The 24740-nt window shown below is 46.6% G+C and overlaps 1 protein-coding gene across 1 annotated transcript in view; it reads right to left on the bottom strand.

The window, feature by feature from the left end:
• The window catches only part of LOC138268205 (neural-cadherin-like), a 506556-nt gene that overhangs the window by 167149 nt on the left and 314667 nt on the right, over positions 1–24740 (bottom strand). Inside the window, exon 22 of the mRNA XM_069217644.1 lies at positions 13167–13444. Coding sequence (XP_069073745.1) covers positions 13167–13444 — 278 coding nt within the window. The remainder of the gene's footprint in view (positions 1–13166; positions 13445–24740) is intronic.

Genomic DNA, 24740 nt, shown 5'->3' on the forward strand with positions numbered 1-24740 from the left:
ATCCGGCGGTTTCCCGCCGGATTTCCCCTGCATGGGCTGAATCTCCATGGCGGCGCTGCAAGCAGCGCCGCCATGAAGATTCCGACCCCCTTCCCGCCATCCTGTTTCTGGCGGTTTTTACCGCCAGGAACAGGATGGCGGGAACGGGTGTCATGGGGACCCCCTAACAGGGCCCCATGAAGATTTTCCCTGTCTGCTTAGCATACAGTGAAAATCGCGACGGGTACAACTGCACACGTCGCACCCTTGCAACTCCGCCGGCTCCATTCAGAGCCGGCTTCCTTGTTGCAGGGCCTTTCCCGCTGGGCCGGCGGGCGCTCTTTTGGCGGTCACCCGCCGGCCCAGCGGGAAAGCCAGATTGGCTGCCGCGGTCTTTTGACCGCGGAGCGGCCATATGGCGGTAACCGCACCGCCTTAGTGTTCTGAGATCTAAGATGGGTCTCAGGGTTTTGTCCTTTTTGGGTATTAGAAAATACAGGGAATAAACACCTGTTCCTTTCTGATGGTTGGGTACCAGTTCTATTGCGTCTTTTTGCAACAATGCTTGGACTTCTAGTTGTAATAGATCCAAGTGCTGTTTGGACATGTTGTGTGTTCTTGGAGGCACATTTGGTGGTAATTGTAGGAATTCTATGCAATAACCATGTTGGATAATGGCTAGGACCCACGAGTCTGTTGTTATTTCTTCCCAGTTTTGGTAAAAATTTGCAAGTCTCCCCCCCACTGGTGTTATGTGTTGGGGATTTGTGACACTGAAGTCACTGTTTATTTTGAGGGGTCTTTGGGCTTTGGAACTTTCCTCTAGTTTTAGGGAACTGTCCACCTCTGTATTGTCCCCGAAAGCCTCCTCTTTGATACTGGCCTTGGTATGTGGGTCTGGTTTGTGAGGTTAAGGGTTCTGTACTTTGGGCCCGAAACCCCCTCTAAATTGTGTCTTCCTAAATGTGCCTCTGCTCTGTGGGGAGTAGAGCGCGCCCAGTTGCCTTGGCCATATCCGTGTCCTTCTTTAGCTTCTCTATAGCTGTGTCCACCTCCGGCCCAAACAACTGCTGTCCATTAAAAGGCATATTAAGCACAGCCTGTTGGATTTCGGGCTTAAACCCGGAGGTGCGTAGCCATGCGTGTCTCCGAATAGTGACCGCTGTATTCACAGTCCTTGCGGATGTGTCCGCTGCATCCATTGCCGATCGTATCTGGTTGTTCGAGATACTTTGGCCCTCTTCCACCACTTGTTGTGCACGCTTTGGGAACTCCTTGGGCAGATGTTCTATAAAGCGCTGCATTTCATCCCAATGAGCCCTGTCATATCTTGACAATAAAGCCTGGGAATTGGCAATGCGCCACTGATTGGCCGCTTGTGCTGCAACTCTTTTCCCCGCTGCATCAAACTTTTGACTTTCTTTGTCGGGTGGTGGTGCATCTCCAGAGGTGTGTGAATTAGCCCTTTTACGTGCTGCGCCTACTACTACTGAGTCAGGTGTCAGTTGTTGTGTGATGTATACAGGGTCTGTAGGGGGAGGCTTGTACTTTTTCTCCACCCTAGGTGTGATGGCTCTGCCTTTGACGGGTTCTTGAAATACTTGTTTTGCATGTTTCAACATCCCTGGTAACATTGGGAGACTTTGGTACTGACTGTGTGTCGACGACAAAGTATTAAATAAAAAGTCATCCTCAATGGGTTCTGCGTGCAGGGCCACATTGTGAAAAGCCGCTGCTCTGGACACCACTTGCGTGTAGGCAGTACTGTCCTCAGGTGGTGATGGTCTTGCTGGGTAGCTGACTGAACTATTATCTGATACTGGCGCATCATATAGATCCCATGCATCTGGGTCATCGTGGCTGATCCCTGTGTGCGTTGGTGATTGCATTATAGGGGGGGTTGCAATTGGTGACAGTTGCGGTGAGTGGTGTGGTGATGGTTGTGGCGAAGAGTGAGGTGGAGTTACTGTTTTTGCCACTTTTGCTTGTGGTTGTTTTTCTTTGTCTTGGAAAGCAAGTTTCCTTTTCATCCTCATAGGAGGGAGAGTTCTTATTTTCCCGGTTTCCTTTTGAATATGGAGCCTTCTTTGTGAATAATCTGACTCCCCTGCTTCTAGCTCTTGTCTAAATTTATGGCCTTGTAGTTGTTCTGAAAGGCCTTGTTCTTCGGAGTAGGAGCTTGTTTTCGGCTCCGAAGCTGGGTGTTTCGGTACCAAAACTTTTTCTACAGTCTTTTTCGGCTCCGAAGCCACTTTTTTAGGTTTCGGTGTGCCGATCTCTCGATGCCGACTGATCTCGGAGCCGGTCTCTCGGTGTCGAGTCTGGTCCGTGTCAGGGTCTCGGTGTCGAGTATGCTCTGTGCCGGGATCTCGACCGGATTCGGATGACTTCGACACGTGCGTGCCCTTTTTCGGTGCCGATGGATGGTCACCGATTTTACGGGTTAAGCCATGGCCTGCCGGCGGTGGCGTCCCCTGGGCCTTCATGATTTTGGCGCGAGTTTTGGCCGGGGCTGGTTTACTCACGGTTTTCGGCACCTGTTCTGTTTCGGGCTCGTCCGAGTCAGCGATGGAGAAAGTCTCCTCTTCCTCGACGTCGTGGTGTCCTGACGGCGCTGATGCCATTTGAAGTCTTCGTGCTCTCCGGTCCCGTAGCGTTTTCTTCAACCGAAACGCCAGACAGGCCTCGCAGGTATCCTCTTTGTGCTCGGGGGACAAACACAAATTACAGACCAGATGTTGATCTGTGTAAGGATACTTGTTGTGGCATTCGGGGCAGAAGCGGAATGGGGTCCGTTCCATTAGCCTTGAAGACGCACGCGGTCGGGCTGACCAGGCCCCGCCGGGGAATAGAAGCCCCGAAGGGCTACCGGAGCTCTTCTTGATTCGGTGTCGATCTGAGTTAACTAACCTGATACCGAACGCCAACAATACCGTCGATTTTTCCGAGATTTAACTAACTTTCTGAACCGAAACACGGAGCGAAGAGGAACACGTCCGAACCCGATGGCGGAAAGAAAACAATCTAAGATGGAGTCAACGCCCATGCGCAATGGAGCCGAAAGGGGAGGAGTCCCTCGATCTCGTGACTCGAAAAGACTTCTTCGAAGAAAAACAACTTGTAACACTCCGAGCCCAACACTAGATGGCGGGATATGCACAGCATGTGTATCTCAAGCTACACATGCCATCGAACATATATATATATATATGTATATATATATATATACACACACATTTATATCCATATATACACATCCTACATTAAAATCTGCATGAATACATAAACGCATGGAACCAAAAGAGGCTCCCGTTAATGAAATAACTGGCATAGTAAAACCAATCCAACCGCTGTATGATTGCGCTGCGCCCATTTCAGGTAATAATGCTGCATGGATAATATGCACACTTTTCCAAGTCGCATCACAACACATCTTCTCCAGAGGTACTTGGGCATACAAAGTAGTTGAAGTGGAACTGCCCCAGCTGAATGCATCCTACTTTTTTCTGTGAGGGGACTGCCAGTCTGAGTGGCAGGACTGGACTGCAGTTGAAATTCATTCAGCAATGGTTGCCATTGTGACTGGAGCACCCTTACGAGTGTGACTATCTGAGTCCAACAGTTTGTCAGTTCACATAAGTTGTTTAGTGTGATGTAAGTAGAAATTTTAGATATCATTTGATACCTAGAGTATGAATAGACCTCTCAGCTGGTGATGTTGAATTCAGGAGAAAAGTCAGAAATATTATAGGCTCATTGAGGCAAAATCTGAAGGAACCATGGGAATAAATCAGTGGATTGGTTCAGAGAAGAACTAAATTGCCTGTGAGATGCAAGAAGGCTCTTGTGTTGAGAAAGCCTGCATCTTCTCTACCCTACTTTTCAAGGTGAGTGGCAGTAACAAGACGACCTTCCATGCGAGAAATATGAGGTGTGCTCTGAGAGTGGGTTCAAATTAATTCTTCATGAGTTGAAATAGAAGTATGTTCAGGTGCCAGTCCGAGGAAGCAGCCCTTTCTATAGGAAAACACTGAATAAATCTTTTATGAATTGTTTGATGATTCTGCAAGAGTAGAAAGTAAAAAATGTGATAAACAGCCATATCTTGATAATGCTGTAAGCTGTACCTTAACGGACGCATGTACCAACTGTGACTGAGCTAGTGAAAGGAGATAGGATATTTATTTGCCCAATTATGCTAGTAGAAGATGTAGTTTTGATTTTCTGGCGCCACAGGAAGAAACTTTCCCATTAACGTTTACGTGTCCTTATCGTGGCCTCCTCCTTGACTTGGAGAGAATCCGCCTGCAGTCCTGAGGAATATTGAGATCTTTGGGTTGATGGAATTTAGGAGCTGTGCGCTTAAGATGAGAGAAGTCAGGTCAGGATGAGGGTCCTGGCCTTAGTTTATCATGAAAGGTTTACAGAATGTTGGTAGGTGAATATGGTTGTGTTCTTATTGCAGGAGAAGATCAGTGAACTAGCCACCTGGGAGCTATCAGGATAAGAGAACACTGCTTTGCTTTACGCTTGGTGAGAACCTTTGGTATTAAAGGTATTGGGGAAAAAGGTAGATATAGATCCTGGAGCATCTGTCGAAAGGCATTCCACCAAGATCCTGGATGTGGATGCCAACTTGCATATAACTGGCATTTGCCGGTTTCATTTGTTTCAAAGGGATGTAGAGCCCGTTTGCCCAGAACAAGAAGATCATGCTTAGAGCGGAATGATCAAATTCTCCTTTTTGGAGGCTGTTTCCAGTTTTGTTTAGCATGTCTGCTATGAGATTTCTAGAACAGGGACTATGTTCAGCCCGAAAAGTCATCCTGTGTGTCATAAGCTGACACCAAATTTCCTGGTCTTTCTTGGACAGCGCCAAGAATGTGGCCGCTTTGTTTATTCACTTATTGCATGCTGGTAGTACAGTCCTTGAGAACTAACACGAAGACTCTGCTCCATTGGCAGGAAAATTTGGAGACCGAACAGTGGGCTTTGAGATCTAGGTGAATGATATGAATGCTCTTCTGGAGCAGAAACCACTTTCCTCGAATTAGACGTTCTGTAGACGACTGCCCCAGCTTCCCGGAGAAGTATTTGTAGTCTGAGACTACCAAACTTGAGCTTCCCTCACCTATGTGAAAATTCATCAGGCCCTGAAATGATTTTTTTATTGAATCTATTGTTTTTGTAGCTGCTCTTGTAAGGCATTCATTTTCAGGCGTACAAGAGGGATCTATTGATCGCTGAGGACCTGACGCCCAACAGCTAATTGAACATAAAGTATTTTCTTTGATGGAGGAGTTGATTATCTCTGATAATTCAGAAGGAGATAGCCTGTGAAACAACAAGCCTCTGCAGGCTTGGATGCTTGAAATGTCGTTGGTGCTTTTATCAACGAGTTGTCGAAGTTGGGGAAACCCTTCCAGAAAAAGCTGATCTGAAGCCAAATGGAAGAACTCTGATGAGTGGAAATGCAGAAACAATTAGATATATATATATGCTGTGCTGAAGGGGACCATATAAAAGGACTGTTTACAAAAATACTTGTTAATTCCTGGAGGTGTATGATGGATGGACACTCCTCTGTTTTCTGGTTTATGAGGCAAAACCAAGAATAGAAGCCTCTTTCTTGCTGAGAATGTGGGTTTCTCTCTATGGACCCCTTAATCGAACCCCCCCTTCCGAAGGTAGATGGCAGAATCTGTGTGAACTGCAATATATATCTATATTTGAGGAGATCCAGGACTTATTTGTCCGATGCTATTTTCTGCCATAGATGACAACATTTTTGGAACGTTTTTTCCCACTGGATGGTGTAATCAGCACCAGAACTTTTGTCACTGCAGGTAAGCTAGCCTAAGTGCTACTGAGAGGGTTTTTAAGTCAGATAATTATCAATGGATAATTGTCTTTTTTGGGTCCTTCTAGAAATTGTTTCAAAATTGTAATGCCCCAAAAGATCATGCAGTGTCAAGAGGCACCGTTGACTGCTTGCAAGTAGTCGTCCACATGCATGGCATACAGAGCGTTGGCATGGTACTATAAAATATTATATATATTTGTACCTCAAATTTTTAAATGTTGTTGCCTTGATCTGTAATATCCAAAGACCCCTGACCCTGTCAGTTGTGGGAATACTACTGAAGCTTTATCTATAGCACAGTCTATTCTGACATCTCATTCCACTACAGCAGCATTTTTTTTTCCATCTTCCGGCAAACATTTTATTTATGTGACCATGTCTGACCACATCTGGTGGCTATGCCTGCCCCTTATTACCAGTGAATTTGCAGCCCGTACAGTAGTCTGGACCTAGATGAGAACGTGTCCTTGCTGGTTAGGCGGAACTATGAATAATAGGGTTTTCCATGATTGTAATTCCTCCTGGATATATGAGCAATTGGAATAGGTTTTACAGCTTTCCTATTTAAATTCATAAAGAAAAAACAAACTAATTTCTTGTTTGCTATAGGAAACTGGAAGTGTTTGGTCGCTCGCTCCGAAGGGTGTGAAAACCCCCAAACTAAATCTGGTGGGGAAATCCACCAGTTGCGGCTGTAAGATGCTCTGAAGCTCTAATATGAGATACATGGACCTGACCCATGCTCTGCATCAATATATTGACTGTTGAAGACATGCTGATATTGGTACCTAAATGCTTGACACTAAATTATTCTGGATTATGTGTGTTTTGCTCTAGTTGACAATTACGTGTTTTCGTCTTGTTTTGTATTGTGATCAAGTTCGACGAGGCGGATGTAAACGACTAGGCTCATGTAGACAATGTTTGTTGTTGTTGACGAGGCCTTAACCGAAGACGAGGCCTTCATAGAGGATGCAGGCATAGACCAGGCCATCGTCGACAAAGCATACAGAGACAAGGTCATCATAGATGTGGTTCCGTAGACTAGGTCATTGTAGGCAAGGCTGTAGTAGTAGACAACCATCAGAAAAGGTTGTCGCACATGAACATCGTAGATGAGTGTGTCACAGATGACTATCATAGAAGAGGCCGTCGTATATGACCGTCATAGATGATCATCGTAGATGAGGCTGTTGTAGACGACCATCGTAGATGAGGCTGTCATAGACTAGCTTCATAGATGAGATCGCTGTAGATGACCGTCATAGATGATACTGCCATATAGTAGCATCATAGATGAGGATGTCCTAGACAACCATCATAGATGAGGCTGACGTGGATGGCTGTCGTAGAGGAGCATCGCAGATGAGGCCATCATAGATGAGCATTGTAGATGAGGTCATCGTAGACGACCATCGTAGATGAGGCCGTCGTAGACAACCATCGTAGATGAGGCCGTCGTAGACAACCATCGTAGATGAGGCCGTCGTAGACAACCATCGTAGATGAGGCCGTCGTAGACAACCATCGTAGATGAGGCCGTCGTAGACAACCATCGCAGATGAGGCCATCGTAGACAACCATGGTAGATGAGGCCATCGTAGACAACCATCGTAGATGAGGCAGTCGTAGACAACATCGTAGATGAGGCCGGGATTAGAAAACCATTGTAGATGAAGCCGTCGTAAGCAACCATTGTAGATGAGGCCCTCGCTAACGACCACTGTAGATGACCGTCGTAGACAACCACTGTAGATGACCACTGTAGACGACTGTCGTCGACTAGCACTGTAGATGACCGCCGTTGACGACCAGGTAGACGTCCCTCGTCGACGACCACCATAGACGACCGTCGTCGATGACCACCGTAGATAACCGTCGTTGACAACCACCATAGATGACCGTCGTAGACGACCACTGTAGATGACCATCATAGATGAGGCCATAGTAGATGACCTTCGTAGATGAGGCCATCATAGACCACTGCAGATGGCTGTCGTAGACGATCACTGTAGATGACCAAGGTAGACGATCACTGTAGATGACCGTCGTAGACGACCACTGTAGATGACTGTCGTAGATGACTGTCATAGGTAAGGCAATAGTAGATGACCATCGTAGATGAGGCCCTGCGTAGATGAGGGTCTCTCTGATGTATTGTCAGAGTTGAAGAGGGAGTTGAGGGTCTTTTTTTTTCTTCTCTCTGAGAAGTGCATTATGAAGACTCATGGTAAGTCTTTTTATGGCTTTTCAGCGTGCCTTCCGGAGAGCCTGGCGCAATGTCTCACTCTGACCTCTCCTGTGAGGTGAAGAAATCCTCACTGTCCTCATTCTTAGTGATAGATTTAAGATTTTGTAGTCCCAGCCAGAAATAGCCTCATCTCTCAGAACGTGAGAGTTTTTGAGGAAAAGATTAGACATATTTATGTAGTCTTTTACCTTGTTTACTGCTACTCTGACATATTAGTGCCAGGGTTAGAGAAATGAAACAGGAAATATAATCTTGGATGATCCAAAAAAAGAAGTAAAAGCTGAAGAACTGAGCAGAGCTCAAGGAGACTCCCTTCACACGACGTGCGGTAGAAAATCTGAGGGACTCAGCCTCTGTTGGGAGTGTTTTAGAGGGTGCTGTTGCCTGATTGGTTATAGTTCAAGTTTGGTCCTTTTTTTAAAAAGGACATGGATAGGCTATTAAACTGACCTTTTCATTGCCATTATAGCCTCTGATAGTGATATATATACTGCTTTATTAAATCTCCAGGGACTCCCATCTCAGCGACGGGGAATGATTCAAGCATGTGAATCTATGAAAGATTCAATACTGGAGAAGTTATATAATTTATTTGGTTAGGTGCTTATGGGTCTCTGTTTTATTTAATCTATCATATAATTATAACAATTGTACCTAGAAGTGCTTCACTACTGAAATATAAAATAAAAAGTAAATAAGAACAAATAACTAAAGGAACAATGCATAAAATTTCTCACAAAATGAATAATACAAATACATTAACTTTATGTCCAGCAACAATTGAAAGTCTAACAGCCTCCTTTCGGGGTGACGGTCAGACCGTAGCAGCTGTGGTAGTCCAACCGCCACATTACAATATAGGCGGATGGACCCGCCTACAGACTGTCGTCCCCTCTAAGATCAAAGATCCCGATGAGTTGATGGACATCTTGGTTGTAGTCAGCCACGGCAAAGCTGAACTCAGTGCCGCTGTGCTTTCCATGGCAGTTTCCCCCACAATGAAAAGGCTGGCGGAGAACAAGTGCAGGGGTCCTCCTGCCCAGCACCCTTGACATGTGCACTGTCTGCTGTGCAAACAGTGCACATTTCAAGGGTGCTAGTGCATCCTGCCCGCCCGTTAGCCCAGTGAGAAAGTCATTATAGGCCCGGTGAGAAGACCTTCATGTCCGCAGTGGTCTTCTCACCACAGGGCTGGCAGGCCGACGGTCAGCCCATCAGCCTCGTAATGAGGCCCTAAGTGTCTAACTAGTTATCCATAAATGGGGATATGGGGCTTTATATAATACAACTTTATATCTCTTCATTATTTTCCATAGGTATGTATACCGTTCTATGCAGTTATGTTTCTATACATTTATTACTTTACTCCTACTGTGGGGAAAAGGCCTTTAACTCTCTCCAATGCACTACTCTATATCTCATCCTATACCTCTTTCAATATCCTCTATCTCCACTCTGACTCAACCCAAACATCATTGTAATACTATGATGCCCCAGATTAACACTTTCTAGACTCTTCCTTCCCTTATCCCTCCTTTGACTCATCCCAAACCTCATTGTACTACTATGATCTCCGAAATAATACTTACAAGACTCTTTCCTCCTTTATCCCATTAAATCCAACTATCAAACTCACTTGTCCACTGCTCGAATATATAATAACTTATATTTCCCTATACTGGTCCACCACTAATTTACTTTAGGCTCCAGAGTAGTGTGCTACTCGCCGAAAAGCACGTCAACAGGTGTAGTAAGCACTACATAAATACAATTACATATAATGTATATTACATTGGTTATTGGTCAAGAGCGAACTCCTGTAAGAAATGGGATGTAAGGGTGTGTGTATTGTTAATGAACATGTTTGCTTTAATGGTGTTAATTGTTGATCCAGACGATTCTTGCAGAATATGATTCTGTATTGATGTTGTTGAAAACTTGAATAAAGAAAGATTTTTAAAAAGTGCCTCTTTCTTGGAACAGTATTTTGAGGATAATAATGTTTTAATGAAGGAGCACCAACACCATGAAAAGAGGAGCTTTAGGACCCTTTGGCAAATTGCCAAAACCTAACCTGCTCCTCAATGCTGACAGAGAAATCCTACTTCCAAAAAAGAAACTAAACAGGACTGTGGTAGAAACACAGAACCTAAGATGGTGCCTGTTGAGGATGTATTGTCCGAGGCCCCTTCTTCTTTGTGCCCTTGATTCTGCAAACAATGAATTATCTACTTATAAGAAATCTTTTAGAGGCAACAATTGACACACACATTTGGAGATCTCTGTTCCATGACTAGCCCTAGGATGTTATAGATACAATGTTACTAGTGCATTTCCAAAACAGTTATTGAAAAGGAGACCAAAAATCCCTTGTAAATGGTCTTTAAATTCTACGATTTTGTGACTATCGTTACTGGCCTAATATAAGCTTAACATGCAATATTTGACAATTCATTCCTCAGGGGAATAAAGTGGTATTTAGTTCTTAGTAAGCTTTGATAAAGTTCACTGTTTTAATGAGGTTAGGCACATAGTGCTAAAATATGCCTAGACTTACTTGCGTAAGAACCACACACTTCTCTGTACATTTGTACAGTCTATCAGGTTTAGAACAACTTTACTGGCCTAATGTACTTACATATGCTAACGCACCTCTAGATACTACAAATATCTGTTGGCTAACACCTTTAAACCACCGCCTATGAGAAGTTTTTGAATCCTACTAGTCTGGACAAATACTGGCTAGTATACGTAGACATTAAATGCACAATTTGCTGTGTTGCCCAAATTTTCCAAACCCCCCTTTAAAACTGTCTTCACATCCTACAATGTTTTTGACTAATGCTACTGACCCAATATGCAAACCATGCACAATTTGCTGGTAAATATCCAAGAACATTCACCATGTCCTCCTACAAAATGATCTACAGTTTAGTTTTGCAATTTGTTGACTAGACTTACTGGTGTAAAGTGCTCAAAATGCAACACTTTCCACTGAATTGCACAATAATTCCTTGACGGAAAGAATCCTCCACACCAGATATCTAATTTATAGAATATTATTCTGATTGATTAAAGCATTTTACCTTCGATTCTAAATCAGGTTAAAACCTAGAGTTAATTACTAATGAAGTTAACTAAAATGAATGTAATAATCGCCTGTGTAGTTCGTTCAAGATTTGAGTGTTGCTCACCAATTCGTTTGACATGCAAATGTTGCTCTGTGCCCACAAAAGGATGGGAGCTCTGGACTAGAACAGAAGAACACAGTTCACAAAGAACAAAACAGCACAGAATAAAACAGCACAACAAAACATTCACATCACAGAGCAGCACAGATTAGAACATTATATCCTAAAATCACAATGAATGGCACAGAAAAAACCCAAACACAAGAGCCAGCAACATGTACTACACATTTTCTCTGTTCTCGTCCAAATCCCCTCATCCCGTTTTTTTTTACTGCATGACCTCTGCTTCTTTCTTCCACTTTCTCTCTCTTATTGAAAAAATGTTTTACATTAAAGTCGTGATAATGGTCTCTAGTGTTTTTCACTTCTTGTTTCGCAGGGTAGATGCTTGAGGAAATAATGGAAAATACTCTAACCTACAATCATATAACACGTGCTCACCTAAAAGTAAGGAGATATCTGAAAATTTATTAATATCACTTAAGCTTCCACATATATGGGTTCAAAGCGAGCTCTGATAAGTTAATGGGATTGCAGGAGAGCCAGCACATTCATGCGAAATAAGCGAAATATGAACCTAGCTAAGTCTGAAATGTAGTTTAGTGGCCAAGTGGTGGCTGTGGAAGTAGAAGACCAGAGTCCCTATGATGGCTTCCCACCTAAACAAATTGTATAATTCTTGGAATTCAGCTTCATCTCCCGTGCCTAATATTCCCGATCTTCCAAATCTAGGAGTGTTTGGAAACAGGCTGAGTGCCAGTAATACTCAATAATGTCATGCAAGCAATACATCCATATGAAATCATGTAGTTTATAAATACGGCTGCTGTAACACATGGAAAATCGTTTTCGGGGATATGAACTTCATAAAGAGAGGGAGCGGTACGATAGACATTCAAAGAACAATCCAATAAACTATGGCTTCTCAGCAACGATGGAAAGTAAAGTACAAGAACGGAAACTGAAGGTAGCCGTCACTGTAAACTGAGGCAAAGGGTTGAGTGTTTACCTCCATCTCATATTCTTAGATATCCTACTGGGCATGGAAGTTGGCAAATCCATGTGGCTCTAGAGAATAATTTTTTGCATGTGAGAGTGTCGGGGATGTTTGGTTGTAGCTCTTAAAGAGTCCTGATTAATTACCAGTGGCTGACATTAACTTAAACATTCCACACATAATTTTTTTGTCAGTGATACTCCCAAGCCCGGAAGTGGGCCCAGTAGCTTACTATGCCTTAAGACCCAAGCTACATTGCACTGGTACAGTCCAATGCAATCAAAACTGGTTTGCGGTTGCTTTGCTTGCCTTTGGGAGAGGACGTGAGATACAATTTGCGATGGACTATTCCTACTGGAGCAGGAAAAAGGGTAATTTCTTCACAGTTGTCAGCGGTCTGCAGTGGTACAGTGAGCAGGAAACAATAGACCGGAATGAGGCCAGAGTAATTACCAGGGTTTAAGATTATTTCCAACATTTCACCCGAGTGGCTTTGGCGTTAGTCCCAAGGATAATGATTTATTCAGATTAATTTCTAGGTGTGAGATTTCATTAAAGGTAATGAGTGTGCCCATTACAACTGGCCAATAGTAAGAATCTGCTCCAACAGATGTGACTAATGCCCAAGAGTGATCCTTGAGGATAATGGCACTCCTTGCACTTGTGAGGTACACAGATAAGAGGTAGGGTGGAAAATTCTGCAAGTGCAGTGTCAGTGTTTGCTGTATCAGTGCAAGAGAAATACCATCTGTAAGTACAAGGTATATAGGGTATGCCCCAGAGTTACCTGATCATCATCGGCTGCTTCAGATACCATGTATTCACAGGGTTGGGTGTAAAGTATTTTTCCAGTACAAAACCCAATACGAAAGACAATCGGTCTACCTGTAGCCATTCCTCGAGTCCACACACGTTCCACCGTTGAGACAAGGGCCATGTGCATAGGAGGCACATGACTTGTGTACTTTGTCCGTGGCTTCACAGGTGCAAACTGTTTGGACGGTCGGTGTAATGGACACAAGTGAAACGCTCCCAGCATCCATCACAGATGGCACCTCACTGACTGTGAAATAGGAGGTGCACCCACTGCCCCTGCCACAGTCTTTCTGCATACATTCATCGTAACTAATCCTCAGAACGTCCACCTTCAGTGCCAACTGGATCTAAAAGGATAAATAATTCAACAATTTAATGAGTTGCTATGCTGTAAACGGGAATTTTGCTTTGTGATTTTGAATTCAACAACAGGTTTTAAAAAACTACACAATACATACAGTTGGGAAAAGTTAGATTTAACAGAATGCCTAAGGGCAGCATCCTTGACCAGGATCACCTGTTTGAGATATGTTCCTGCTTCCTTTAGCAGTAGGAAACAGTATAATCCAAAGGAAGGTTGACAGAAACTCCTCCACTATATAACCTTTCAGGTGGTGAAGAAGTGGATCTGGGAGAAGTAAGACTCATATAAACCAAAAAGAAGAACATGTTTCTTCCCCCTATATTCCCTTCAAACTTGCTACCCTTGTCTAACCCTGTATCAAGTCCAGACCCTAAGAGAAGATATCTCTTCTTCTCATTGAACCCTGGAGCTAAATATCATGTTTCTTATCAGCAAGACACCTTTAAAGTCAATGTCGATGGGGGATGGAGAGTCGGACATAGTGGGGTGAGGGATAGAGAGATCAGTGGCAGTCCCTGTCACAGCTGTCCGCGTTACACCTTGAAAAGAACATAGGACATAGTGTTAAAATGGGACACACAATTGTCCAAAAGAAACATCTAATGTACAACACAATTTATAGCATGGTTCGAAGTGGGTATCACATTTACACTACTGGCTTAATGTAGAATGTCACAAGTAGTGGTATTCCTGTGAAGACGTTATCAGAAAATGCAGCCTGCACAGGATAGTCTGAGATTGATGGGACCCTTTCCATTACTGCCATGTGAAAATGAAAGTGTTTTAATGGGCCCATGAAAGAAGCCATGTGTCAAGCAAGCAAGAAGTTAAAAAAAAATAGGATAGGATACGTTCCAAACTTTGCCCTCAAACTGGGTGAAATTAGCAAACTGCACTTCATACAATTTGCAAAGTTCACTGAATTTTTCAACTGCGGCTCAAGTCATTTTTGGCGAAATGGTCCATAAAAATGTGTTTCAATGTAGAATTTCATTTTATCGCAAATACTTTTTTCCCCACAATTCTACATGGAACATAAGTTTTTTAGACAGTTTTCCTCCTACAAAAAGTAATTTTTGGAAGATGTTTTCTCCCGCTACTTAGAAAAGAGAAATTCACAAACATTGTTAAAGTGGAGTCAAAAGATGTGGCAATTCAATTTCAAAGAGTGAAAAAGCCTAACTGTTCTTCAGTATTACATCAAAACAGCAGGTTGTCTACTGGTCATAATTTAATAAGATGATATTACAACAGTTGGGAGAAGAGGGCATTTTGAAGGAAATTAAACAAGGTAGATAATATAATGATCAGAGCCAATGGCAGCTCAACAGTGGATGTTTTTTCATATCAATCTCAATCTAACACTCTTTTCTCCTACTATGAAGAGGAACAAGATTGGGTAAGGGTAATTGGATCCTTATTGGCCAAACAACCTATAAGCACCTAATATGAATTGTAGAAATAACAAAGTATTTAGCAATGACTTTAACTGAGTGTTGGTTTCCAGAATTGGATTTCTATTATGGTACATAAAATAGGCATGTAAACACCTATCCTCCATAGACCATTCACTGTGTAAATTGTTGAAGGGCTATCACGTTATTTGTATACAACATTGATGGCGTTTAGCCTATTGGTCAGATTCAAATGCTTCAAACCATAAAGTGTTTGCAGAAAGAAAAACAAGAATTGACCCAAAGGAGATTTTATATTATTTATAGCAAACACCCTAGCTTGTGTCGTAGCTCATTAAAGACCACCTCCAAACCAATGGAGGAAGTCAACTAAATTTACTTGAAAACAATAATTCAAGGAATACACATTACCACATACCTGTAATCCACAACAGTACAAACTGATAAACTACAAAGAAATGTGAAGGCCATTAAGAGAATTAAAGGGAACTATAATTGTGAAACCATTACATGCAACTTTAATGGTAACCTATTTTAGAGAAAGGAGGTTAGAACAAAATAATATGGGTGAGATTCCATATTTTACATACTTCAACAGTGTTTAGGAGACTCAGCTACACAACTCAGGCCCTCATTACAACCCTGGCGGTCGGTGTTAAAGCAGCGGTAATACTGCCAACAGGCCAGAGGTAAAAAAAACGGAAACCGCCAACATAGACAGCCACTTTAACACTCCGACGGCCACGGCGGTAGAAACAAACACTGGGGCGGTCACCGCCAACAGACAGGAGGAAGACAAAGTACCGCCCACTGTATTTCAAGACGCCTATCTGCCACCTTTTCCGGGATGGAACCAACGCGATCAAAAGCACGGCGGAAACAGTACACAGAAGGGAAACCACTCACCTCTCGACACCCAACGAGGAAACAGGACGCCATGGAGCTGGAACTGCACGTCTTGCCCATGCTGGTGTATCTTCTCATCTACCAGGAGTATGAACAGCGGCGGCGACGACCACGGTGAGTACTGCACCTACAACACAGGGGAGGGGGGAAAGTGAGTGACACACACAAACACGCAACACGCAACACCCCCACCCCCACCCTCACCCACAGCAACATACACACAAATACATGCAGCAAAATTACATATACACCCCCTCACTCCCTGGAAGAACGCAAGGACAAAAGGAAATGATTGTATCCAGTGTAATCATGAAAAAGCTGATATTCAAAAATCAAAAATCAGTATATACAAATATGTACACCAACTACACAAGTCCGGATAGTGTACCAATCATTGTCCGTGGACCACTGGGCCCAAAATGCATGGGCGAAGCCCACACTAGATACCTGACTCGAAACGGAGAGAACACTGCTGGGGCATCAGTTTGAAAATATACAGGCACCTCAGGGGGATGGGGAGGGGTGCACCTCAGCCAGATGAACGCACAATGCCACTGCTGAACAAGGGGGCTCCATGCCCAATGCTGTATCCTGGGGAGTGCAAAGCCACAGTCTCTCAAGTCTTTACAGTGGGTGGTTTGCCCACTGCTGTATCCTGGGGAGTGCAAAGCCACGGTCTCTCAAGTCTTTCCAGTGGGTGGTTTGCCCACTGCTCCATCCTGGGGAGTGCAAAGCCACAGTCTCTCAAGTCTTTACAGTGGGTGGTTTGCCCACTGCTGTATCCTGAGGAGTGCAAAGCCACAGTTTCTCAAGTCTTTCCAGTGGGTGGTTTTCCCATTGCTCCATCCTGGGGAGTGCAAAGCCACAGTCTCTCAAGTCGATGCCTTTCCCCACTGGTTCTGGAGGGGGCTTTGTGCCCAGAGTGCTTCATCCTGCCAAGGACTGAGGAAGTGGATGTATCTCTCTACTGGTTCTGGAGGGGGGCTTTGTGCCCAGAGTGCTTCATCCTGCCAAGGACTGAGGTAATGGATGTGATTCTCCACTGGTTCTGGAGGGGGCTTTGTGCCCAGAGTGCTTCATCCTGCCAAGGACTGAGGAAGTGGATGTATCTCTCCACTGGGTCTGGAGGGGGCTTTGTGCCCAGAGTGCTCCACGTGCAGTGTGGTCGGTACAATTCCCTCACCTGGCTGTGTTTGCCACAAGATTGGCGAGTTACAGGTAGCATGATATGCCATGGAGGAAGAGACATACCCCACACTGCTGCGGCTTCGCCTTCCACCTGCAGGTGCAAACAGTGATGGAAGTCATGCCTCATGGAAGCTGCCCAGGGTCCAGGAACTCTCCTCCAGCCTCGGACGACTGACCACTGAGGATGTTAGACATGTCAGCAGTGGTGCCACTGTCTGAGTACGTCGCGGGGCCGGTGGCGGTGCTTGCGGCAGTGTCTGTGGCTGCGGTGCTTGCGGCGGTCTCTGTGGCGGCGGTGCATGGGCCAGCACCTGCTGAGGGACACAGCAGGACGTCTCCTGCAGCCTCAGATGGCTGCCCACTGGGGAAGAGGCTGGGGACTGTCGCTGAGGCTGTAGATGTGCTGGGGGCGGTGCAGGTGGCGGTTGTGGTGGCGGGGCAGCTAGCGGTGTTCGCCACCATACAGGTTGGTGTGGTCGTGGACAGAAGTTGTGACACTGGTCCCTCAGTTGGTGCCACCATGCCCTCTCCTGACCTGCTCTTCTGCTTTTGGCCCTTCCCCACCTTTGATGGTGCCGCAGTTGTCTTGCCACTATCCCCTTTTATTTTTGCTGAGCCCTTGGTGGCTGGTAGTTTCGGCTTCTCCCTCCGGGTTGTGGGCACCTTTTTCACGTTGGCAGGTGGCGGAATGTCCTTGCCCTCACTACGTGGCACACAGGCAGCCCTGATGGGTGGCGCACTCAATGACTCCGCAGTTGCTGGCACCACTGTGCCTGAGGATTTGGTAGCTGAGGTGCTGGGCTGGGACCTGGAAAGCCTGGCCATAGGGGAAAGATGGGGGGGAGGAGGTGAAGGGAAGAGGTCAAAGTTTGCCAGGAAAAGTTTGTTAGACACACTGGGACGGTAAGATGGAGGGGGTTTGGGAGTGGAGGAAGAGGTAGTGGTTGTAGGGGGTGTACGTCTGCTGAATTTAGGTGAAGGTGCATGGGCCGGAGGCTGTTGTGAGGTGGATGGCTGTCGGGTGGGTGTGTGCCTGAGTTTGTGTACTTTGGGAGGAGGGCTCACAGACACACGGGGAGAGGACACAGGGGATGTGTGAATGGTAGTGGGGGTGGTGATTGCACGTGAGCGGTGTTTGGTGATGGGCGTGCTGGTGATGGAGGTAGTGGCTGAGGATGTAGTGCACGCAGGTGTGAGTGGAGACGAGACAGGGATGGAGGAGGAGGAGGACGTGGAGGAGGGGGACACAGTGGAGGCAGTGGATATTGCTGTGTCTCCATGGGGATGGTGCTTGTGTGAGTGCCTGTGGAATGTGTGGTGCTTATGTTTGCCTGAGCCACTCTTGCGTGTTGATGTCTGTGCATGTTGGTCTGATGGTGTGCTTAGGATAGGCTGAGGTACAGGGGATTGGGTCTGGGTGGAGGAAATTGGAGGGGGAAGGCTGAACACAGGGACAATGGCTGCCATCAGTGCTGAGGCCAGAGCCTGAAATGCTCTCTGTTGGGCCACCTGCCCAGAATGAATGCCCTCCAGGTATGCATTTGTTTGTTGCAAATGCCTCTCAACACCCTGGATGGCATTCACAATGGTAGATTGCCCAACAGTGAGGGATCTCAGGAGGTCAATAGCATCCTCACTGAGGGCAGCAGGGCTGACTGGGGCAGGGCCTGAGGTGCCTGGGGCGAAGGAGATGCTCACCCTCCTGGGTGAGCGGGCACGGGACACACGCTGAGGGGCTGCTGGGAGGGTGGTGCTGGTAGGGGGGTGGCGGCTGTACCTGTTGATGCGGTGGGCACCGCAAGGGAGCTCCCATCAGAGGAGGAGTCGCTGTCACTGGTGTATGCTTCTGTCCCCGTCGTGGAGCTCCCCTCGCCCTCCGTCCCGCTGGTGGCTTCAGACTCCGTTGCTTCACCCTCCAGGGCCAAGAGGGTTGCAGCTCCCTCCTGCTCCGGTGCCAATGCTCCTCCGCCTGATGATGCTATTGCACACAAGAACAGGGAGACCACAAAAAGGGGGGGAAAGACAGAAGAAAAACATGTTCAGTGCATGCAACACCACTACCGTTGGCGGACACAACACACATGGAGCAGCCCTCCGCCTACGCCATGCACTAACAGTTCCCAGAAATTTCACCTGACCATGGGGTACGAGGCATAAGCCCAATTGCTGCACACCTGGAAGTCACATGAGCCTGACTAGGTGTAGATGGCTATTACCACTAGTGGGGTTGGGGTGCCACATAGCCTGCCTCACAAGGGACCTTGCCTACCAACTTCGCCCTGGCCTAGGGGAACCCACTGCCCACCTCCCCCACCCAGACACCTCATTACAGGGAGTGCAGAATTATTAGGCAAATGAGTATTTTGACCACATCATCCTCTTTATGCATGTTGTCTTACTCCAAGCTGTATAGGCTCGAAAGCCTACTACCAATTAAGCATATTAGGTGATGTGCATCTCTGTAATGAGAAGGGGTGTGGTCTAATGACATCAACACCCTATATCAGGTGTGCATAATTATTAGGCAACTTCCTTTCCTTTGGCAAAATGGGTCAAAAGAAGGACTTGACAGGCTCAGAAAAGTCAAAAATAGTGAGATATCTTGCAGAGGGATGCAGCACTCTTAAAATTGCAAAGCTTCTGAAGCGTGATCATCGAACAATCAAGCGTTTCATTCAAAATAGTCAACAGGTTCGCAAGAAGCGTGTGGAAAAACCAAGGCGCAAAATAACTGCCCATGAACTGAGAAAAGTCAAGCGTGCAGCTGCCACGATGCCACTTGCCACCAGTTTGGCCATATTTCAGAGCTGCAACATCACTGGAGTGCCCAAAAGCACAAGGTGTGCAATACTCAGAGACATGGCCAAGGTAAGAAAGGCTGAAAGACGACCACCACTGAACAAGACACACAAGCTGAAACGTCAAGACTGGGCCAAGAAATATCTCAAGACTGATTTTTCTAAGGTTTTATGGACTGATGAAATGAGTGAGTCTTGATGGGCCAGATGGATGGGCCCGTGGCTGGATTGGTAAAGGGCAGAGAGCTCCAGTCCGACTCAGACGCCAGCAAGGTGGAGGTGGAGTACTGGTTTGGGCTGGTATCATCAAAGATGAGCTTGTGGGGCCTTTTCGGGTTGAGGATGGAGTCAAGCTCAACTCCCAGTCCTACTGCCAGTTCCTGGAAGACACCTTCTTCAAGCAGTGGTACAGGAAGAAGTCTGCATCCTTCAAGAAAAACATGATTTTCATGCAGGACAATGCTCCATCACATGCGTCCAAGTACTCCACAGCGTGGCTGGCAAGAAAGGGTATAAAAGAAGGAAATCTAATGACATGGCCTCCTTGTTCACCTGATCTGAACCCCATTGAGAACCTGTGGTCCATCATCAAATGTGAGATTTACAAGGAGGGAAAACAGTACACCTCTCTGAACAGTGTCTGGGAGGCTGTGGTTGCTGCTGCACGCAATGTTGATGGTGAACAGATCAAAAAACTGACAGCATCCATGGATGGCAGGCTTTTGAGAGTCCTTGCAAAGAAAGGTGGCTATATTGGTCACTGATTTGTTTTTGTTTTGTTTTTGAATGTCAGAAATTTATATTTGTGAATGTTGAGATGTTATATTGGTTTCACTGGTAATAATAAATAATTGAAATGGGTATATATTTATTTTTTTGTTAAGTTGCCTAATAATTATGCACAGTAATAGTCACCTGCACACACAGATATCCCCCTAACATAGCTAAAACTAAAAACAAACTAAAAACTACTTCCAAAAATATTCAGCTTTGATATTAATGAGTTTTTTGGGTTCATTGAGAACATGGTTGTTGTTCAATAATAAAATTAATCCTCAAAAATACAACTTGCCTAATAATTCTGCACTCCCTGTATGCACGCAGAGTCAGCAGAATGAGACTGTACTCACCCCCTTGTGGCATCTGTGATGCCTTCAAGCGCCCATCCAACTCCGGATACGCCACCGCCAGGATCCGGGACATCAAGGGGGTCATGGTGCGATGGGCACCCCTTCCACGTTGGGAGGCCAAACCCAGCTGGGCCTCTGCCGTCTTCTTGCTCCAGCGGCGCAGGCCCTCCCATCTTTTACGGCACTGGGTGGTCCGTCTGTGGTAGACCCCGAGGGTCGAGACATCCTTGGCGATGGCACGCCAAATACCCTTCTTCTCGTGGGCGCTGATCTAGAGGAATCGATACAGGGGGAAAGGAAATTACTCACCCGTCCGGACCGCCATAGTCATTGCCCACCAGTTCCCACCCATACCCTGAAGCACATACACTCACCATCTGCACATGCAGGCCTCGGCCCCTCCCCCCCCATGTATCTTCCATCCACACCACTCAAAGCAGGCATTTCCCATGCAGCATGCTCACAGTGTACTCACCTGTTTGTCTGGAGGGCCGTACAGTTGCGTGTACTGGGGGGAGGACCCCATCCACTAGTTTCTCCAACTCCTCCGAAGTGAAGGGAGGGGCCCTTTCCTCAGACACTGTAGCCATCTCCGCTTCCAGACACAGGTCACAGCAGGACTTGCAGTGTAGGTCCTCTCCTGTTGAAGGTCAGGTATCAAGTGAGTGAACAGACAGAAAATGGCGGTAACGTCCGCGGCGGTGCGTATCATCACCGCCGGCGTACATCGTCATTGGCTCCTTGGACCCATAGGGCCCAATGTTAACCAATGCAGAACTGCGCCGCTGTCTTTGACCGCCCACAGCGACGGTGTACAATGCCAGCGCAGTTACCTCATATCCCCTTGTCCCACCTTACAGGTAAGGCAGCCGCCATTTCAGGGGGCCACATGGGATGGATAAAAACTGCGTCACACATATCTAGGCCGGGAATACAGACTGATACCGGCACATTGCGGATTAATAACGTTTCTGCAAATAACACATTATGATACCTCAGTGTTGGATGACTCTCTGCTCGCTGTTTTCCTCCATAGGGCACGTCCGCTGGGGCAGGTGATGAGATGGCGTCATGCTCCGGTGTACAGACCCCTGGTGGACCTGTCGACAATGGAAGAGAGACACATCATAATCACATACAGACTTGATTGTGCAACAATCCTGGAACTGTGTGCCCAGTTGGAGCCAGACCTGATGTCAGCTATCCGCCATCCCACAGGGATGCCCCCTCTAGTGCAGGTCCTGTCTGTACTCCATTTCCTGGCCAGTGGGTCCTTTCAAACAACAGTGGCAATGGCATCAGGGATGTCCCAGCCGATGTTCTCTAACGTGTTGCCCAGAGTGTTGTCTGCCCTGCTGAAACACATGTGCAGCTACATCGTTTTCCCTCAAGTGGATGATTTGCCCACAGTGAAAGGTGACTTCTATGCCCTGGGACATATCCCCAACATCATTGGTGCCATTGATGGTACACATATGGCATTTGTACCCCCCGCAGGAATGAACAGGTGTACAGAAACCGGAAGAGCTACCATTCGATGAATGTGCAGATGGTGTGTTTGGCAGACCAGTACATCTCCCATGTCAATGACAAATATCCTGGCTCTGTGCATGACGCTTACATTTTGAGAAACAGCAGCATACCTTATGTGATGGGGCAACTCCTGAGGCACTGTGTGTGGCTAATAGGTGAGGCCAAGGTCCCAATACAGTTGACATAGGTGTCGGGATATGGGGTTGTCCCTAAGGGTTAGTGTGTGTCTAACAGTTGTCCCTCGACATTTGCAGGTGACTCTGGTTACCCCAACCTGTTATGGCTACTGACCCCAGTGAAGAATCCCAGGACAAGGGCAGAGGAACGCTACAATGAGGCACATGGGCGAACTAGGAGGATAATCGACGCACCTTTGGCCTCCTGAAGGCCAGATTCCGGTGCCTCCATATGACAGGTGGTTCCCTATACTACTCACCGAAGAAGATGTGCCAGATCATCGTGGCTTGCTGTATGCTGCACAACCTGGCTTTGCGACACCAGGTGCCTTTTCTGTAGGAGAATGGGCCAGATGGTGGTCTTGTGGCAGCTGTCGAGCCTATGGACAGTGAAGAAAAGGAGGCAGAAGAAGAGGATATCGACAACCGAAACATCATCATGCAATATTTCCAGAGAGACACAGGTAAGAAGATGTAACTGCTTCCCACATCTCATACTATTGTTGGAGCTAGCATAGGTCTGTCTTTTTCACTCAGTGTATGGACACTGACTTGACACCTTGGCTTTCCATTTCACAGATCTGGGTCCCACTTTGTGCCCTCTGCTATGTTTACTCCTGGCCTACAGCTGTGTTACATTGGTATGTGAACAAGTACATTGACATTGCTATACTCCATAGATATTGCAATTACACATTTGTGAAAGCACAGACTGACTCCAGATTATTTTGGGATTGAAATGTGTTTATTCCTGTGCAAATAAGTGGAGGGGGTTGTAAAATGGGCTGGGGTGATGATGGAGGTATGTCCATGGCAGAGTCCAGTCTATTTGTTTCACAGGTGCATTGTCCAAAGGGGCATAGGAAGTGGAGTAATGGCAGTTTAAGGATGGACAGGGTGACATAGTGGGACAGAAGGGTGACATTCAGGGGGTTCTTATTTCCTGGCGGGGGTCTTGGCAATGTTCTCTGTCTTGTTCCTGGATCTCAGGGACCGTTTGCGGGGTGGTTCTCCATCTGCAGGGGGTGGGGTGCTTGTGTCCTGTTGTTCCTGTGGCGGTGCCTCCTGTCCACTAGCGCCGGCAGAGGTGGAGGGCTGTTCATCGTCCAGGCTAGTGGCAGGGGCCCGTTGGTGTGCCACTGTGTCCCTCCTGGTGTTGAGAAGGTCTGCCAGCACCCCTGCAATGGTGACTAGGGTGGTGTTGATGGACTTAAAGTCCTCCCTGATTCCCAGGTAGTGTTCCACCTGCAGCCGCTTGGTCTCCTGAAACATGGCCAGTACCGTGCCCATGGTCTCCTGGGAATGGTGGTAAGCTCCCATGATGTTGGACAGTGCTTTGTGGAGAGTGGGTTCCCTGGGCCTGTCCTCCCCCTGTCGCACAGCAGTCCTCTCAGCTTCCCTGTTATCCTGTGCCTCTGTCCCCTGAACCGTGTGCCCACTGCCACTGCCCCCAGGTCCCTGATCGTCCTGTGTTAGTGGGGTTGCCTGGGTTCCCTGTAGTGGTGGACACACTGCTGATTGACGTGTCCTGGGGACAGAGGGATGGGCCCGCTGGGTGGGTGCTGTGGTGGTGTTTCCTGAGGGGGTAGGTTCAGTGGTGGTTTGCGACTGTGTCAGGGAAACCGACTGTCCTGAGGTCCCTGATGGGCCGGGCTGGTCATCTTGATCCAGGCGTGCAGAGCTGCTGTCATCACAGTGGGTCTCTTCTGTGGGGGGACTAGATATGTCTGGCACCTCCTGTCCGGTGACGTTGGGTATGGGTCCTGGTGGGGTGTAAATGCATAGTTATTGTATCTGTGTGTGCCATCTTGTGCAATTTGTGAGTGACCCTCTACTCCTGTGCTTACATTATTGGCGTGGTATTGGTGATTTTGGGGCATGAGTGAGTCTCTGTACTGGACATGCTTTGGTGATGGGTGTCCATGCATTGGTGTTACATGCAGGGCTTGATTTTGGGATGTGTGGGTTGTGTTAGTAGGGTATCTGTGGGTTGCTGGGGTGATGGGTGTGAGGGTAAGGGTGACGCAATGTGATGGCATGCAGGTGGGGTATCGGGGATTAGGTAGTAATGATTTGACTTACCAGAGTCCAGTCCTCCTGTCAACTCCTGCGAGGCCCTCAGGATGCATAATT

Source organism: Pleurodeles waltl, chromosome 12 (genome assembly GCF_031143425.1).
Source record: "Pleurodeles waltl isolate 20211129_DDA chromosome 12, aPleWal1.hap1.20221129, whole genome shotgun sequence".
Taxonomy (NCBI): Eukaryota; Metazoa; Chordata; class Amphibia; order Caudata; family Salamandridae; genus Pleurodeles; species Pleurodeles waltl.